Source organism: Amblyomma maculatum, chromosome 4, assembly GCF_055883805.1.
Source record: "Amblyomma maculatum isolate TAMU_Amacu chromosome 4, ASM5588380v1, whole genome shotgun sequence".
NCBI classification, from domain to species: Eukaryota; Metazoa; Arthropoda; class Arachnida; order Ixodida; family Ixodidae; genus Amblyomma; species Amblyomma maculatum.
The window spans coordinates 55041990-55061930 of NC_139347.1; the positions used below are offsets into that span (position 1 = coordinate 55041990).

At 45.7% G+C, this 19941-nt stretch overlaps 2 protein-coding genes across 3 annotated transcripts in view; one reads left to right on the top strand and one right to left on the bottom strand.

The window, feature by feature from the left end:
* Window positions 1-5610: 5610 nt before the first annotated feature.
* Chrac-16 (chromatin accessibility complex protein 1) lies at window positions 5611-8025 on the top strand. The gene is made up of 3 exons (XM_084601547.1): window positions 5611-5843; window positions 5921-6041; window positions 7767-8025. Exons 1-3 carry the CDS (start codon window positions 5721-5723, stop codon window positions 7862-7864), a joined length of 342 nt encoding a protein of 113 aa, XP_084457673.1. The 5' UTR covers window positions 5611-5720; the 3' UTR covers window positions 7865-8025.
* Window positions 8026-8029: 4 nt separating this feature from the next.
* The window catches only part of Ku80 (X-ray repair cross-complementing protein 5 Ku80), a 34400-nt gene continuing 22488 nt past the window's right edge, over window positions 8030-19941 (bottom strand). For both annotated transcript variants that reach the window (XM_084601543.1, XM_084601544.1), the window contains exons 14-20: window positions 15405-15514; window positions 12876-12972; window positions 11423-11492; window positions 10488-10600; window positions 10119-10212; window positions 8813-8946; window positions 8030-8091 (exon numbers count right to left, since the gene is read on the bottom strand). In XM_084601543.1, coding sequence (XP_084457669.1) covers window positions 8077-8091; window positions 8813-8946; window positions 10119-10212; window positions 10488-10600; window positions 11423-11492; window positions 12876-12972; window positions 15405-15514 — 633 coding nt within the window. In that variant the 3' untranslated portion in view covers window positions 8030-8076. The remainder of the gene's footprint in view (window positions 8092-8812; window positions 8947-10118; window positions 10213-10487; window positions 10601-11422; window positions 11493-12875; window positions 12973-15404; window positions 15515-19941) is intronic.

Here is a 19941-nt window from a genome sequence, read left to right on the forward strand (position 1 = left end):
GAAGCGTTCCATAGTGACGGAAGGTTTCCCGATGAAGTGGTTGTCGAGCTTGGAAACAATTTCTGAGAAGGGAACCTCCGAAGGTGCCTTGGGTGCGCAGAGCGAGCGAAGCAGGGTATACGCGTCGACACCGCATACGCTGCAGAGGAAAGCCCGTTTCTTCTCATCGGACTGGATGTCGTGGGCTTGAAAGTAGAACTCGAGGCGTTCTAAGTAAACTGGCCAGGAGGAAGGCTCGGCGGGCGAGAATTCTCCGATCGTGGCCGAAGGCAGAAGCGCTGCCATGTCGACGGCTGTGCAGGGCTGGAGCGGATCCAGGAGCTTTGCCTGAGGCGGTCAGTATTGACTGAACTTGCGCACTCGGGATCGCGGCGATCCCATCCTCGTCGCCAGTGAAGTGTTCTCACGTCGGAGTCTGAGGCAAAACTGTTTATTCCAGCGAAAGCGTACAAGCAGGGTAGACAGTCCAGACAGAGAGAGAGAGGGAGTAAAGAGAGTTCAGTGTCCTCGCGTAACTTCGTACATGCTAGGACCGAAGAGCTGCGGGGACGCGGGGATGAGGTGTTGAGCGAAATACGATGCTCAGGCCAGACAAAGTACAGCACGGGAAGCGGCGCTTGGAGCGGCAGCATGTGCGATACACAGTTGGAGCGGCAGTACCACGATACACAACACAAGTCATTCACACTTGTGAGCATGCAGAAGTATGCATACACGTATGACCCGTTCATCCGCCCTAGTATATGCACTTAGCCAGAACAATTTAACATCCATTATATTCTTAACTAAAAATAAACTTTAGAGCAATGCAGGCATCGATACCAATGAATACCATGCATACCATTTTAGCGCCTTCTTTTGTTGGAATAAAAAATCCCGTATATCTCCGTGTCTCTGAACAGAACGGTGCCACATATTGCAGTGTAAGATAATTTTTCCATTTGTTTTTCCACTTTTCCAGCACACGGTTCGTGATTTCAAACTGATGCTCTGCGCTATGATCCTTGTGAGGTTAGCGAAGCTATAGGCGTCAGTCGGTGGCAGCATCCTGCGCGGCCACTTTGGCAAAAGTCAGCTTTAAATGCATTTTGCGAAGATAAAATAGCTCTTTGGTAACCCGAAATGAACGAGGATGACGAGAAGAAACACGTATACGACGGGACAAGCATTGCTTGTTTCCTTTCCTCGTCTCTTTAGTGCAGAGAACTTTTCTTATATGGGTCGACATCAAATGGCACATACATCGCAGGGTCATATTTGAAACCCGGCCATTCCCATTATTAGATTCATCACTAAGGTAACAGACGGCGCATTGGGCGGCCAGGTAACAGACGGCGCATTGGGCGGCCAGCTATTCTCCACAGGGTAGTTGATGTATAAATGCCACTGATGGAGTGACAACCTGCTAACTTGCAAATTTTTGCCCAGTAAGATCCAAGATCCACAGACGATCCAAGTTTTGCTACTGCGCTCTGAAGCCGATGCCGGCATTTCTCTTATAGAGGGGGGGAAACCAGGAACGGATTTATGGTCCGCTCATAGAGGAGGCAGTTCTATTCGAACCACGCGTATTTCTGGTGTAAATTTTGCACCAAAAAGTGGGATTCATCCTTATTTCGTCTGTGGAAGAAAGATGGGAAGCGTAAACGCATGCGGGATCTGCGAAAAAAAAAAAAATCATTTTAACATCGATATGGACTGCGCACATTAAAAACAAATTTCTACGGAAGCTTTTACCGCAGCGACGTTGCCATATATGGCGAAAAATTTTAATCATTTAAATACTTGAGAACGACACTCAAAATTTTGCCCTTTTTTTTTCTCCCCTCAATTGTATAAATTTGTGCGTTAGGCATCACTTACCTCCGACCGAGTGATCCATTTCAAGTTCGCTCTCTGTGAAAATTTGAAGAACACATTATTTCCGAACGGTGAAAATTCGCAAGAAAGAGGACACACAGCTTTAACTTTCGGAAACTGTGCATTTTCTCTCTTCACGATAGCATTGTAGAAGCGAATCCAAGCAATGTTTCTGCAGTGTTGTGCCAAAGTCCTTCAACTGCTCCGCCGCGGTGGATCAGAGGTTAGGACGCTGACGTTCGACTGCTGTACCCAAGGATGCGGGATCGAATCCCGGCCGCGGCCGCCGCTTTCCATTGAGGCGAAAAACAAGGCACCAGTGTGCTTTGCTGTGTCAGTGCACCCCAGGTTGTCGGAATTTCTGAAGCCCTCTATTACGGCGTCTCTCATAACCTGAATCTCTTTGGAGCTCTTTGGGAAATTAAACCCCATAAACATAAAAACAAAAAGCCCTTCAGGAATATTGAAGGACTCTGGTTGTACACTCCTCATACGGTTATTGTTATTGGCATACAGTGATACGAACCGAAGGAAAATTTAGGGAGAGGGGAGATTCCCACTTCGGCGAGAAAATTTAATAACAAAGGGAAAGCGTGGTGATGCCCATGAATCCGTATGATTGTGTAGGAACGGGAACGTCACGAAGCTCCTTCTACGCGACGGCAGTGCACTTTTGTGGCAGTTCCACAGCTCAAAGCTAACTAGAACTTGCTGTTGGCCGAATTGGTTCGTACTGGACAAAGAAATAGGATGCGCAAAAGAGACGATCACTTAAGAGGAGAACACAGGACAGCTGTTTGGTACCGCAATACGTGATGTGTCCTGCGTGATCAGGGCAAAACTGACCCACATGTCGCGTACCTTGTCATGCATTTTATCAAACTGCTTCACACGTGGCAGTGCAAGACTCTAAAAAGGCTTAAGTTACTGGAAATTCAGTCCCGCGGCTATAATAATGAAACAGGCTTCGGCGATCAGCTGTTCTCACTCCTTACTAACGAGAATTTGGAAGCAATTTTTACAAATAATAGCACACGCCACTGAGACGCTTGGCTATGAACCCAATAAATCATCTTCTCGACAGGGAGTGCCCTGTCGCTGGAGCTCAGACGTTGCCAAAACGGACATCATCATCATCATCATCAGAAAGATTGGCGGTCGAACTCTGAGCCGGGGCCGCCAGTCACTGGAGGCGAAATGCAAGGCACCCGCGTACTGTGTGCAATATCAGTGCACATTAAAGAACCCCAGGTGGCCTAGATTACCCGGAGCCCTCCGCTACGGCGTCCCTCTTTGATTGAAGCCGCTTTACGTTGGACGTTAGGAACCATAACCAAACTAAACAAAACCACAGGGAATTGGTATAAGAAATTATAATCCAGAAGCTACTTCGTAATATTTTGCCCAATCCTGTCATAACCAGCCTATCAGAATATAAGCTGTCAGCCTCCAAACAGGACTGACTTCATGCAAGCGCGAATGGCTTAAGCTGTCTTATTATCTGGTGAAACTGCAAGAAAACAGAAAGGCGGCGTTCAACAGCAAGCAGTCATTTGTTGCCAGTTACATGTCAGATCACTGCATGGTGGACGTATAATAGCGCGTTTTTACATGTGATCAACTGCAACAGCGCCGCAAAAGAGAACAGTCACTGGTGGAATAGCATGCTTACCCATGTCGACGTTTTAAATGCGGCTGTCGCCCAGCTTCCTGAGAGCTTAGAGGCCTGGCGCGAGACTTAGGTGAGCGCGACTAACGTAGCCCCGGCACGCCAATAACAAGAGCAGTGCGCCACCTACGACAACGGAAGCAGTAAATAAAGAAGAGGATGAATAAGATGAATGGCGAGAGAAACTAGACGTGACTGAGTAAAGTGACATCAATCAGTTGCAAGCATCACCAGAAAAATGCTAGCTTTAGAACATTTAGTTAACATACAAGTTTGAAATTAGACAGGGACACCAACTAGTAAAAAGAAAATAAAGGATCTTTGACTCTTGCCTCCCGGCATGGAGGCCTCGAGCAAGGTCCCCTTGCTTGGGAGTTGAAACATGTCAAATTTTATTTACTGGTTATCGTCTCCGTATTCTTCCAAATGTCGCACCCGGCTAGGCAGGGATGTCGTCAAATTTTGACTTTGCCGAGGCAGCTCAATCAAATCAAAGGAGTTAATCACGCGCTTTATGCTAACTATATGATGATCTGGTATTAACAAAGGTGAAATTGGCAATACTGAGCTATAACTTGAGCAAGCTGCCGCAGTGGTTCAAACTACGCTGTGAACTGCGGATTGCAACAAAAAGGTGCCAAAGTGTCCCAACTATACAGCGCCCGAGGTTCCCACAGTATCCCTTTTTACGTGATTTAAGGCTCGAAAAATGACGTCAATTGCGAGTGGTTTCTCAAATAGCTGAAATTACAAATGCCATGGTTTGTTCTTAGTTCTCTCTAGACGTACTATTAAAGCTCCTTTTACGCAGCGAAACATTTCGTTGCAGTTGGCGGCCACCTACGTCACCTGTAGCTAGCTGCCAATACAATCTTACGGACTCGCAGGCAGAAATTGCACAACATGGAGAATCACTCCGCTTATAACTAGCATTATCTGCAACGTACACAGCACCTACAATCAAACACCTTCTCTGGGCACTTGAACATCAGGAATGGTGCAGAAAGAGTGTGGACAAATTGTCGCTCGAGCGTTTTTTTCCCCCCGGGGACGCTCCATGCCCTCATGGCGAACACGTCAACGCAGGCATGCTCACTAGTCACACGCAACGCACTGCCAAAAGCTAGCCTGCCATAAAATACTCTCATCTGGCTAAGGGCCTCGAAAAAATACAAGAAGCACACTTGCGACAACTAAAAACAGACTCAGACTCCTAATTCTATTTCTAAGGTGAGATCTCCAAACCGTATCATATGGGCATACAGGGCAACCCTAAATAGAGCCTATTTGTCAGCCAGCGGCCGACGGGTGGGGGCGGCTGTGACCAGCTCTCAACCCGAGGACCAAGACCGGCTCCTCGACCGAGCAAGGGCGCCAGCATCAATCAAAAGAAACCCGCACTTCTACGCCAACCCTTCGCTCCTAAACGTATCAATGAAACATTCTCACCGCTACCATGTCTCAACACCGAACTGCGCGCTACTATAAGCGACAAGAGTTCATCATGGCGTGAAAATTGTTCTTTTCTATGTACAGCTGACGATTAGTCTCTTAGTATACGTAATGTATTCATAAGGTTACCATTTCCAACATTAATGCTCCTCCCTCGAAAGGACCGCGTCCGAATTTCGAATCAACGTTTATATATATACTTCGGTGTTTCGAATGTCATGCTTTAGGTTTTGAATCGCGCGCGTTCAACAGGTAGCGCTGGAGATAAACTGCGCTACATAGAGTTCATACAAAGTCTTTGTATTAACTCTATGCTGCGCTAGAAGACAAACGTAAAGCGCTTAATCTCTACACACTTTGCCATATTTGTATTAGGCCTTTTAAAGTATTATAAAAGCATTTTAAATTTTTATACGCTAAAACTATACGTCACTAACATTAATTTGCGTTCGTTTCGCGTGATAAAAAGCCGCAAAGTGACGTCACAGAAAATATTTCGTCACTGAAAATGTAGTTGAATAATTTGGTTATTAAAGTTTCACAAAGCATAATTATACTTTAGAAGTAGTTGTAGATTATTATCTAAAGGATAGGCAATCGATTTATGAAAATCGACTATATGTTGACGTCATTTTTACGAAGAAGCATGGAGGTGTAGGCAAAGCGAACGCATCGAAAAGCGCAGACGACGTTTTTGTGTCGGCAAAACTTTTGAAACGTAGTGATCAACGGCGTCGGCATGGAATCAACGACGACTCACCGAACTGGTTTCCCAGTGTCTAGGGTGCGTATGATCATGCGGAGTTCTCCAGAGGTGTCATGCATAGGACAGGACGCTGTGCAGATAACCACAAAAGCTGCGGTAAGTACCGAGAACCGTGCGGTCGTCGATGCAGTCGACAAATGTCCCACCCGGATTTTGGTTTCCTTTGTGTGCAGGAAAAATTTGTGGTTTTCTTGGCTCGGGAAGCTCTCAAGCACAGCAAGGACCACAGGACGATCGAGTACTCAGACTTGGCTGCCGTCATAGACGCTCAGGAGCGACTCAATTTTCTAAACGGTGAGCAGTGGCCACGCGCATAGGGCGTTTGATGCATGGCGTTGAGCATGATGCAGTGCATACCTAGGCGGTGATTAAAATTGTAGTTGCAGCTACTAACTAGAAGTAGAGTGAACTAGAAAATTATTTTAGTTCGCTCTACTAGAAGTCAGCGGTGGCACGTATTACGAGTCATTACGCAACGAGCTCTTCTAGCGCGCTTAGGGCTCCGAAGGTACGAGTCCCCGTTTCATTTCTGTCTTCGTACAGGGAAGTTAAATGCTAAATTAATCATCTAAACAATGCGATCGCGTTTGACTGGTCGTCCTGTGGCGTGACATCACGACGCATTACTGGATTGGCAGGATCTGCCAACTCTTGCATCTTGGAGGTGGTAAGGCGAGATTGGAACTCAGCCTTCCAGGCAGGACCTTTCATTCCCGGGTAAACTAGGCAACGCTGGCACGTTCGTACGGCATGGTTAGGCGAGAATAAATATTTATGTTGTGCTTACGACTGTAAAGGATTGTGTGCGGGAAAACGGAGGCAAAAATTAAAAGGATTTCTGATTGAGCAAGTAGCAAAGATCCGCAAGGAAAGCCGGAAAGCGGGAGCGATAATGGTATCGCATTATACTGTTTAAAGGCCCCCAACTTTTAAAGCTGTGTCTGTGACTGACTGAACAGGCGGACGCTGTTATTCACCGGGGAAAGCCGGTCGGCAGTGCCTACAGAGCACGTAGGGTTCCTAATGCAGAAGTGATCAAAACGGCAGCGGCTCGGTCAGTCCCGCTAGTAAAACTCATGGATATGTGTACATTACCTCCCGGAATTGCCTTTGCACTCTTCATATGCTGCCTAGGGTATTGCAGCAGTTTTGTAGAAAGATGGTGGCAAAGAAAGCAAAACCGGTGGAGGAATCAAACTGTCTACCTACCTTGTCGCTTATCAAGTTCTTGCACTTCTGCCCCATTGCATATTGCTACTTGCTCAGTCAGTAATCCTATAATTTTGTTTCTATTTTCTCGCACATATTCCTTAGCATATTATTGTGCCAAGCTGAACAATTGTAAAGTTTGAGCATACCTCAGTAGAAAAATTTCCGTTCTAGGATGTGCACTTAAATGTCTTTTTTTCTTCTTTATTGCTGTACACACAGTGTGAAAAGCAATGTCATATTAACACAAAACTGCCTGGGTACAAGTTAGAAGCACACATTTAATTTTCCTTTAAATGAGCGAACACCGCAATTCTTCTTTCAAGCTCAAAGCTCAAGTATAAATAAATTCAGTTTCCGGGTGAGAAAAAATTCCCTTTAATTTTGCATTGTCAGGGTTCCAGTTGCTGCCCACACTGTGTTTATAGTGCTTGAGGTTCTTACCACTACTGTCAACTGAGTCATTGCATGTCATCGATTGATGTTTCTGTTGCTAGACCCCTTTTGCGACTCAAGGATTTTAGTTACCCATTATACTATTCCGTGTCGTCGTGTTGTGGAAGAAGTTCATTAAGGCCAAATAGCTGAATTAATCATGTGGCTATTTTGTTCATAGACCTTTCCATCATAAGATGGTGATGTTAACACAGGCAATTTTAAACTTTATGCTTGAAACTTAATAACTATGTAATGCATAATGCAACCAGTTTGGGAGAATCTGTTTGGATTTGTTTTATGAATGCATAATGCTTCAAAGAATGGTATGTGCATTGTCTTGGAATGACGCCTGCTGCAAACAACTTTTTACAGACATTGTGCCGCAGAAGATCAAGTACAAGGAATACCTGCGACTTGTAAAGGAAGCAGATTCCAAAGAAGCGTTGAAGGAAAAGGAGGCAGAAGTGTAGCTACGGGGGAAAAGCAGCAACGTACCCATGTCTCTTTGCCTTTCCGTTTGCACCATCATACCGCTGTATCATATCAGCTAAATCAGCCATTTCTTTATTTTCTTGTTAACGAAGAACTTCTTTTGCTATTTATTTTTAACATTGTTATGAAGCAAATAAAACGCCTTGTTTTTTTTTTTTTTTTTGCACCACAGTTCTTGTCGCTGCGATCCTCACATCATGTCCAACTGCAAAAGGTAAAGAAAAGGTTTTTAATACTGATGTTGCCAACAGAACACATTAGCAAGGGCCTTTACACAAGAAAGGAAAGGAATTATATATATTTTTTTTCCTCTGGTAAAACTTTGCTGCTGAATGCCACATTCAGGATATGAGAATCTTCAATAATTTTGATAAGCCAATGATTAAAACACTCTTTGAAGCAAACACTGTAAAAATGCATCAACACGTACATAATGATGCAGGAATTTCCTCAATTACTGCTTTTTGAGAGTTCACCTTGCGTGCTCTTTTCAGGTAAAGGTAAGAACAGGAGGATTGACAAATGGCTAATTTGCATTAAAGGGTGTCTGGCATAAAACAGCACGGAAGACTGTCAAAGAAGTTCGATAAAGGAAATGGTGGGAAGATTCCAGTAAAGCTTATTGCCCCTGTTGTGCACTTAAGTGCAATTCTCCATACTGCGAAGCAAATTCAAGATAGTATAAGACTAGAGGAATGAAAACTTGAGGTTGTGATCTAAGGCAATTATTTCCTGGCATCCTATTCAGCGCAAAAGATTCTACCTGATCACGCCTGAAAGGGTCTGAAATCATTTTTAAAACTGTGCGCACCAGTCGACACCAGAGAGGTTCGTGTTAAAAAATAAAAAGATTCTGATGATTATCAACTGGAAAGAGAAACCCCCGTTTAGATTTAGCTAGTAATACCCTGTTATGCGACACTTACCAAGTCATCTTCATCTTTTGCAGGTGGGGGTTCTTTCTCTGCGTTGCGCTTTTCATCAGCATAGAACTGTTCAGCCTCACTGTCTGCCCAAGTGCTTTGCTCACACTCTTTCTTCCCAATAGGTGGCACTGCCTCTGCACATACAGGAACAGCAGCACATCTTGCAAACAATGATACTATTTCAGAAGATTCTAAGACCAGTGTCTTGCTTCAGAGACACTGTGTGATCGGCGAGTGCCTTAATGCATTCACAACATGGCGCTTGAGGCCTCCATAATCCTTTGTCATAATGCTCACTCTGTTGTAAAGGTCGTGAACCTTAAAGCAAGCAACACAGCAAAACCCTTCTGCAGAACACCTCTATTTAATGCGAACCATAGAGGTACTCTATGAAGAAGGTTACTAATATTTGCCGACGAAATGTGCAACTGCCGCCAACTTTACCGCATCGAGCTTCACGTTGTACTCTATGGCGAAATCTGGAAGCGACGCAATGTACAGCTGCACAATGGCATTATGAAGAAGGTCACTAATATTTGCCGACGAAATGTGCAACTGCCGCCAACTTTACCACATCGAGCTTCACGTTGTGCACTATGGTGAAATCTGGAAGCGACGCAATGTGCAGCTGCACATTGCCGAATGCCACTATAGTCCCTCTCTTGTCAAAAACTTTTTTCGCAGAACGAACAGTTTTACATAATTAAGAAATATAAAGGAATCGCCGGCAAGCACTGGCTGAACTCTGCATCTTTTCGTAAACTTCCTATGGTAACAGTGCAGAACAACCTGCTGAACTCTGTGGCTTCATAGTGTTTATATATGTTGTTCACAGAGTTCGCCAGTGTTGGTTTGCGCCTCACTACAGCTACTTCATACATCTGCAGAGAGGGATCGTGAGGATCACTGTACATTTCGCTTTCTATGCCGTGAGACAATGCTACTCGTCGAAATGTACGGCCATTCAGACCATTTGTTTGCACTGTTGTGTTGGTTACCATGGAATGTCAAGCCTCCCACACAGTCTTTTCTGCGGCGTCAATTAGCACTCTTTATGCACATCGCAGCTCAATGGCGGTACTGCTAAGTGTGTTTGTTGAAAGCAAAAAATCGTGTCACGGATGCCTGAATTCTTCTGCTGTACAGGCAAATTCGTTGTAGTGGTCTCTGCTGCAGAGGCGCTCACAATACTTATTAAAGATAGAAATTTCGCTGGAACAAACAAAATCCTTCGTTACTAGGTAATTACATTGTAGAGGCGTTTGTTGAAGAGACATTTGACTATTTTCATTTTCTGTTAGCCCACCTTTCTTTAGGAGATTCCAGACATCATCCTGGTCCCCACTGTACAGTTCCTTCAGCTTCTTTAAAAAAGTGTTGAACAAGTCGGGACTGGTCTTCTGCAATGGTAAAAGAGACATATCTACATCTGTACATATCAAGTTGGACAAACAGACAACTTGGGGCATCTTACGAACAAATGCTTCGCATTTTAAAAATATATTTTTACAGGACACAGCACTTCTACCAAGGCAATCTCGGCTATCCGAAAAAGGCACAGCCCCCCCCCCCCCCTTTTTTTTCATTGAGTAAACACTAATTCATCTGCAAAGAGTATTCTTGGTGAGCGATATAATGCCAAGTGAAATGAAAACAAAAAAATTGGCACAGGCACCTCAAGAGCAGATTCCCGGTAGGCACGCAAGCACCTGACTGCTTTGCCATGGGCTGCGCGTCCAAGAGCATCCTTGAACAACTTCAGGATGACTTCTTCAAGTTGATGGCAGACTGCCAGGAGGAGAACAAGCACAAGACAGGGCTCAATGCACACACCATGACACTGCTCCCCTCTCCCATGACAGAATTATTTTTTTCCACGTCCTGCTACATGAAGTGCAACAGGCTGTTGACAACAAACAGAAGCAGCTCACTCAAGATGAACATCACTATAATCAGACACTTAAAAACGTCACTCGCCCGGTTTGATAAGTCCTTGCAGCAAATCAGTGCCGGCCCAGAAGGCGGGCCACAAAATGTTTACAATTTTTACAATAACCAAGAACTATGTTTGCTTTTTTGCACCTTCATGTAACAGACACCACAGGTATTTAACCACCTTGCAACATGTATGGCATCCACTTCTGGGTTTTCTGAACTGAAGGCCATTTCACTTTCCAATGGTTCACTCAGAATAAGGATTGGTAGCTGTTGAATCCTACACCTCTGCTTACTTTTATCTACTGAAGATGCGCTCTGAATGTGAATTGGAAACTGCTGAATTCTACAGCTTTTCTTACATTCCACAGCAATTTAGGAATATTTCATTTTTGAGTTCCGAGTTTTTTCAGAATCCTGTGTTACTTAAGCTCAAAGAGTGCTGCTGCTATATGACAGATAATCTTCAGTATAAAATTAGGTGAAATTTATGTACAGAGCCCCCCACCCCTTCTCTTTTAAAAAAAGTTACTGTTGCCACTTGCTGATGAAAAGAAAAGAAACCGTACGAAAATGGCTCTGAAAACAGGTAAAAACACATTCAGGCTGCCAATTCCGCTGAAAGACTGGAGTAGTTCAGAGACATTTCGCTTCTTCTGTCGCAATGTTTGTTACCTTCTGAATAGGACTGTTCTTTGCTGCTGACCAGCTTCTTAAAGTCCTCCACCGGGTTCACCACGTCAACCTTGAAGAAGAAGAAAGTTTAGGGAACACCTAAGCTTTGCATTTAAGGGGATGATGTGCAACGTTAATGGCTCCTGCCTGCAACTCTGTACACACTCATTAGTGTACAATCGTCAGCTACCACATTATGTGAAAGAACATCCAAGATAGCAACGAAGCCTCACTTTAACCAAGCTGTACAAGTGTTTCTTTGCGTGGTCTGCAAGTAGCATGCCTGACTTAAGATCCGGGGGGTCTTGAATGTCTAATTCCTATCCTACCCTCCTGCTTCTATGGAGCCACCTGAATTGTAATTCCTGCCAGTTTAGTCATGTCACATGGTTTCATGATGTCACACAACCCAGAGACAGATCAATGCCCAGCCATGTCACCTGCCAGAGGCATCCCTGCAATGTTTTGCTCACAATAATGGCAGTGGCAAAAACATATCTTTAGGATAACAGGGCCTTTAGTGCTTTTGCATTAAAAAATGCCTTACTGACATGTGCTATAACTATAAGCACTCTTCAGCCCGGTTTCTCTTTCTTACATCACTGACTGGGCCGTATGTCTTGACATTATAATAATAACACTCCATATTATAAAAAAAAACGTAATCACAGGACTTTTAAGAGCATGTAAAGTTAAAGTTTTGGCATTAATTCTGGTGTGAAAGCTAAAAATTTTGTACAATTTTTACTTCTTGCCAGGTCGAACAGCCGAAGGAGAGTCCGCACCTCCTCAGGATTGCTGTGATACTACCGTGAAGCGAACAGATATCGAAAGATAGCTTATAGCAGTGACAGTTAGCCTTTGCGTCAGTTCAGAAATGCAAGTTAGAGTGTCCCCCCCCCCCCCCCCCCCCCCATTCCTTCACTCTCGCCATAACCTTGTCCTTCCACGGCAGCCATTTTCTGAGTTCTTCCCCTTGGTAGCCACCCTCCAGTTAGGCATTCCTCCACTCTTGCAATAACTTTTTTCCTGTGGCGCCACACTCAGGTAGTGCATTCCTCTACTTTTGCCACAACTTTCTTGGTAGCCATTCTCTTATCTTCTTCCTAGGGCGGCCGTTTCGCAGTTGCCTATTTCTCTGCTTTTCCCATAATCACCTGAGCCACAAGGCCACCCATCACTTCCCACTCTCTCCCCCTCACCACTTCTAAATTTTGGTTTTATAGGGTTTCATGGCGTACAAGTGGCTGTGGCTATCATGTGCCACTCTCCTAAATGTGGTGAGGGAGTTTCCCCCTCCAGTTTGCACTCTGCCAACCATGGCAGGTGCGTTGTTGCTGCTGCGAAGCTGAGGGATGAGCTAATAAGAGAAAACACTCTAAAACAAACAGGACAAATTTATTTTCACCTAGGCTTAATGTCTTTCCTCTTTCCCAAACTAACCATTCCTCACCTTTGTTGTTGCTGTGGCAACTAAGTCGGCCATGCTGACATCAGTTCGTGCTCTCTTGGGAGCAGGTTCATCCAAGTTGGTGGCCTGGTCCTTGCCGCTGGAAGTGAAAACGCAAAATGGATTTGCCAGTTGCAAAAACAGCTAGAAAACATACAGCTTTTGATTTCGATTTGCTTTAGTTGCAAACCTTATTAGAGTAGTGCAAGTAATTGAATCCTCCTGTTTGAAAAACAGCTCGCTGCTAGTCTATAGTTGGCTTTTTATTGGAAATATAACACAGTGAACTGTGTTTTTCAGACACATACAAAAGAGTAGTACATTCTAAAGATTGTTTTTGCATCTACCAGTTTCAAGAAATTCATGCCATTAAATTTTCTCTCCATAATTTTAAACAAAGCATGCAAACTGGCTCATACAAGTTCACACCATTTTCACTGACAAAGCTGTTTCTAGCAGCACACTCTGTAGTCATTAGGAAAGTGAAGAGGAAGTTTTTTGCACAGGCAGCTGGCGGGCACCTAGCACCATCTGGCACCCTTTTAATGGGAGCTGCTGCACGTCGTCAGGACAAATTCGCATGCGCATTGGTGGCAGGCAGATACGGTAATCCGGTAACACAAAAGGTTATACTCATAGTCCGCATCAGTGGACCGCTGTGGCTGCAGTTTTTCTGATACTTGTAACAAAAAAACAAACCTGTGGACATTTCTGCATAGTAAGGCTTATGCATTCCTGCATGTAAGCAGCTTTTAGTGTCTTTGCTGAGTTTCTTGAAGAATGCCAGGGCTTATCTTCCCCAAACCTATTCTTAAGATTCTGTGCACTGCTATCAGATAGAGAGAGAAAAAGTACACAGAGGGAAGGAGAACATGAACACACCGTGTCGCTACCCCTTCGAGTACAGGTGTAAAAGAGGCCCACAGTCAGCCATTACCACCGTCATCAGTATGACCATGCCCAGTGCTGGAAAAAGGCCTTTCCCATGTCCTCCTCTGCCGATTAACCAGATCCCATGCTAGCTGCGGCCACCTCAGCCCACTAATGTTTCTAATCTCATCCGTCCACAAAATGATGTTTGAATTTTCTGCCGCCCCTGCTAGCATGCCTTCTCTTGGAATCCAGTCAGTTACCCTTAGCTGCCAAAGGTTATATCTTCCCTTCGCATTGCATGCCCTGCCCATGCCTATTTCTACTTTTTGTTCTTGACTAGAATGTTATTCATGTTTGTTTCCTGGCCCACTCTGCATGAATCCTATCTCTCGCTGCATTGTCCTCAATTTAAGTTAAGAGAGTATTGGTAACATACAGCTGTTATAAACCTTTCATTTTAGGGATAATGATGAACAGCCGTTCACAATCTAAAGATGCTTGACAAATAAATGCTCTCCATCCCATTTTTCTAGTTACAGTAAAACCTCGTTGATATATATATATTTTTTTTAATGTGGTTAAAGAAAGTATTATCTGAGAATGTATGATCTGAACTGCCTCATTTTGAAAATTTTAACAGCTGAATGAGGTACAAAGGCATTTAAATTGAGGCTTCCGCTACATAAAAGTGCAGATTAGCATTTATAGACATCAAATATGCACAGTTGTTTCTTTTAGCCCTCGCACAGTTCAGTCCATATTTGTGCTGTCCTAAGTGCGGAAGAGATTTAGCACCTAATCCGATTCGTAGAAGGAAATGACGAGCCGGCATCGCTTCTTTAGTTGTTTCTGGATGCTTTGACCCCTTACACCAATGACACGTGAAGAAGTCATCAAAGGCTTACAGTCGCTGCAGTTCTGCTCATACTGTGTCCCCAGACCTGGCCTGCTCTTATGCAAGCGCATAGTTGTAGTTATCGAATGGTTCACCGCTATATCCCTAAGGCACTGCAAAGAAGCCACCGCGTTTCTCCTAATGAAGTTATGTTTCCGCAAGAAAGTGCGCCTCATATGTTGACTCGGCGTTTCTTTTTATTTTGATTCTTCGCCCTTTTGCATCTATACACTGCAGGAAAGCAGCACTGGCGAGTGAGCACCACAGATCAGTTTTCCATTTCACAAGCGCTCGTTAGCACGCGCAATGTTGATTGCAAAACATATAACATGACCTCAATGTATCAAAATTTCAAATGTAGTAACTAAGAAGAGGTCTTATCCAAAAACATAATAACCAGGAGAAAACCGGTGTAACTCTATGGGAGATTTTTTACTGCCCACGATTTTGGGCTTATGAAATGGGCAATGTATGAGCCGGGAATGTATTTCAATACAGTACAAGACAGTATTTCAATACTGCGGTCCGCGTTTGACATCATTAACTGTCCTAAGCACATATATTCCCTTTAGAGTTCCAGCACCTACCAGCCTACTGCAAACTGCTGTTCCTTTTCCAGATCGCTGAGCATTTACTTTAGTTTTCTGCATATATGTAATAATTTTCAGACCCACCATTCAGCATTGCCTGTCACTGATCATGCTTTACACCTGGTAGCTACAGTTAGTAGTAAACAGCAAAGAAGAAACAATGCCCACACTTACTGGTCATTAGGCCCAACACCGTTGTCTTGAGGGACTTTCACTGGTGCAACCTCTTCCAATGGAAACTGGGACGCAATCTTTTGCAGAATAGGCTCTGCCAGTGCCATAACCTGCGCAAACAAAAAGATAAATAAAAACTAGCAGTGAGCTCCATGGTGAAAAGAGTATGAGAAGTGGCACAAAACTTTTTTTTTCTTTTCCTTGTTTGGGTCCAAACGAAATTACCTCTTCGCATCACGGACATATTGTGCCAAGACTGGTAGCAGCCACTATTCAGACACCACTGGTAGACATGGCAGAGGGTGTCATGAAGGACATTCATTTCTCTAACAATATGCATTGAACAGGTTCAAGTCTCAATATAGTTTCCAGAGTACATATACAGCTGACCATTGCTACAACGAAACGCGAAAAAAAGTTAAGTAAAGTGAAGTTTCGCAGAAGCGAAATGGAGCCCAAAAATAGCAATCCAAAAAGAGCTTTTCATTACAAAGAAGTCGACCAGCTGCTTCTGCTTATTTCTTTTTGGCCACGAGCAGTGTGGTGCGATTCTCAGGCTTGGAGAGCAACTGCATCGCAACATCATCGTCATGGGCACCAATAAAAGTGCGGATCACATCAAATGCGTCCACCACATTTAATGCAGGTTGTGGTACTAGAAAATATGGATTGATTGTGGCTATGGCTCAGAAGAAAGCAGAACTTGCACCTGCATCTTGTCCCAAGGCAGCCAGCCCAATCATCATCACCAGCAAGCAAAGCAATGGTGATCTTCAAGTGTGTCTGAATGGCCGAGCCAATAGGAGCACATGTTAAAAGTTTCGTTAAAAGTTTTCAGTTTAAAAATCCATGTAGCAAAAATATAATTGAAGTAGAAGCATACCCCGAAAATGATTCACTGTAGCGAGAAGTCTGTTCCATTACCCTCTATGTTGAGCCGACAGGGAAATGAAAATATTTTGTTGAAGCAGCGTTCGTTGTAGTGGAGTTTGGCTACAGATCATTTAAGTTTTTATCAACAAGCATTGCCACGCTGAAGACACTGCACTGTTAATAAAAGATTATGCTTTGCTACCTCAGCTTGCTGCATTCAAATAATCAAATAAACCTGTAAACCATTCCAGTTGTCTGCACAGTAAATTGCCATGGCACAATACATTGGCAACATACCATACCAGCACCTCTGTTTTATCAGCAGAACGTGTCAATAACTGCTGATCAGAACTAGAACGGCCTTCATATAACTAGCTAAGCAATCCATTATAGCAATGGCAGGGACAAAGCCACTGTGGCCATCACTCCTGTCAGGACCGTAGCAGGCAATGCGACATCCCAAATGCACAGGCTAGCAATCTTTCACCACACACAAGGCAATACCAGTATCCTGTGGTTCCGCAAAGGGTCCTAAAACTTGGAATTTTTTTTAAAAATAATTGTTAGGATCTAGGTTCTCTTTAAAATTCTTTTACTGCTCTATTGAGATCGGTACAAAGGAATGAATGATGGAAAATTGATTAATTTTAACGTCTGAATCCACTTCTGAATTAACGTCTGAATGGCCACGAGTAATAGTGAAGGGAAAAAAAACAAGAAAACAGAGTGAACAGGCAGAGAACTGCGCAGTAAAAAGCATGAGGTTGCAAGGCAAGAAGTGGTGGCATTAGTGGCCACTGCTGCTACTTCAAGGAAAAAAAAAAAGCTGTTTGAAAAAATATTGAAGACTAGTATTCACTTTCAGTTTGCAGAATTTCATATTTTTCGCCACATAAAATAAGGGGCACTAATCATCAAGCTAGTGACCAATGCCAATCATGTAACCCAAAATTCACATTTCACATTTGTCGGTACAATGCACCCAATCAAAGCAAACACCTGAAGTCTGAGTAAAGGACATCTCCTTTTCCACACAATGCAGCACTCATTATCACGCATGCTAAATGTGCAATCTACATTCCATGCCTTGAAATAATTCCTTATATATTAGAGGCGTGCAAGATAATCAGTGAAACATTTTAATCAAATGACGAAACTCGCCCTTCTCCCTCTGCACCTTGTGGGGGCCCACGCCACATATCTCTAGCGCCCGTGGCGCGCCGCGCTTTCAACGGCCGCGCCACCTTCCCAAGGCTCCTTGTGCGCTGCCGGTTTCCCTCTCCCCGCTCGTTCGGGGATAACCGGTCCCGCGCGAGGGGTCTATAAAGGAAGGCTCGTGCCGCCGTCTGGCCCTTCTTGGTTCCTGGCTCGTCGCTCCTGCTTCTCCCCTGGCTCTCTCCACGAGAACGACCCGCAGACACCCGGACGACGACCCCGGACGGCCTCGACGACGCCCGCGCTTAACGTGAGATAAAGAATGTTTGTTACACGGCCCACTGTGTGTTTTGTCGTGCGCATGCCTCGGGCAGAGGAATCGCCCACAACTGGCGCCCAACGTGGGGCTGAATTAGCACCCATGTGGACGATTTTTCTGCCAACGTGGCAGTGCACGGCAACACGACGGGCCGGTCCTTTGTATGTTAGGCGCGACGCCATTTTGAGTTTAGGGCTATCGTGTGTGCAGATGACACGGAGTGTAGTATAGTAGTGTTTGTACAGTGTTTTATTTTGTTTTGGGTTATGTGTGTGTTTGTTAGTGTCGGGCTGTTTGTGTTTTAATTTTTTTTGTGCATATGTTAGTTTTATGAAGTGTTTAGCCTTTGTGACTAGCCTCTTGATGCGGGCTAGGTGGTAGTCGTGCGCGTTTAGGCTCCCGACCGGCCTTAGTTGTTGAGTGCAATGCCTCCGAGAAAAGACGTGCCAGATAGGGCCGCCGCTTCGGACGCCAGTGCGTCCGGAAGTGAGGTAAAGGACGCGGTAGAGTCTGCGCAGGTTACCGATGCGGCCGCCCTGATGAGGCAGATGAACGAGGTGTTGTCGGTGTTCACCCTTCAGCTCGGTTCGGTGGCTAGTGCCAACCAAGCCACAGCTGCGGCGGCAGTCTCGCGTCCGCGGATAAATGTAGAGGTTCCCTCCTTTTCCGGTTACACGGACGTAAAGTCAGTCCACGAGTTCCTGCAAGAACTCGAGGATTATCAGACGGCACTGGGTTCCCCAGACGACGTGGTGCTAGCGCAGGTAATCCCCGTGGCACTTGTTGAGAGCGCGGCGCGGTGGAGACGCTGCCAGCCGGCCTTCCAGTCGATGGCAGACTTCACAGATCGCTTCCGCGCCGAGTTCTTGCCGCCCGATTACGAACGCCGGATGCTTGAGGAGCTAGTGTTGCGCACACAGCACCCAGAGGAGAGCCTCCTCGAGTATGTACGCGCAATGCAGGAGCTCTACAAGAGGGCAGATCCCACGGCAACCGATCTAGAACAGGTCACGCGCGTGATGAGGCAATGCCATCCGCGCTTCAAGCCGTATTTGCGGGGACGTGGTTTTGCAAACCTCGAGGCCCTAGCACAGGAAGCGAAGGTAGTACAGGCGGATTTACTCGCTGAATTGCGCTACCAGCCACCCCCCAGGCCAGCCGAATCGCTAGAGCCGCGATGCGCCTGGGCCGGAGGCCAAGACTCCGTGCCGCGCGCCAGAGGCGCAGACGTAATGACGGTAGGGCAGGAAAGGCCAGCGGAAGGCTTCGCGATTCCTCGCGCTCTTGACCCGTACGCGTTCGAGCAGCGGCGTCGAGCTGGGCTCGCCAGCGACGTCCGCACAGGCGCGGAGAGAGGGGAAAGAAGTCCCCAGCCGCTTTGTGGAACGCGGCATCCCCCGACCGCGCGGCAGGTGAACGATCGGCTTTGCTGGAATTGCAACCAGCCGGGCCACGTGGCACGAGAGTGTCAAGCAAGGCGTATGCAGGGAAACGCGGACCGCCGGCGGCCATAATTGGTAACACCAGCCTGTCGCCGTCGGCGGGAGAATTTCGTGGTAGCCACGGCGGAAAATGGGAAATGTACTCCCACGCCGCGTCACCGGGCGACCGCCCCGGGGACGCAGAGGCTTTTGTCCCCCTCGCCTGTAGAGCGCAAGGAATGTTGTCGCGCTCGAGCCCTTTTATGCTAGTGCGGTTAGTTGGTCAAAGCTACTCGGCACTCGTTGACACGGGCTCAACTCTGTCATTGGTCGGTGATGATGTTTTCGAGGCCTGCCGTAGATGTAACATCCGTGTAAGGCCAGCAGAAACCCCTTTGAGCTTAGCAGCAGGGACAACAAAAGCAGAAGGAGCGGTGCGTCTGGTCCTGCGTTTTGACGGCAGGAAGCGGAGGCATCGCTTCGTCTATCTGCCCGGCTTAGCCATACCAGTTATTCTGGGAAGAGATTTTCTTTCGAGCGAAGGCATTGTGCTTGACATGGGGGAGAACGGCTATCGCTACAGCCCCTTCACCCCCCTCATTCCCTTTGTTAGCGCACCCAAACAGGAATGCGTCGCTGAGCGAGCGAGCGTTCACGCTTTTGTCGCAGAGGGCTCCCCCGCGACACTGAATGGTAGCCCATTAGAAGCAATTATCGCGTCCTTCTCAGGAACCGGTAGTCAGCGCCGAAGGCTCGTGGAAACTTTACT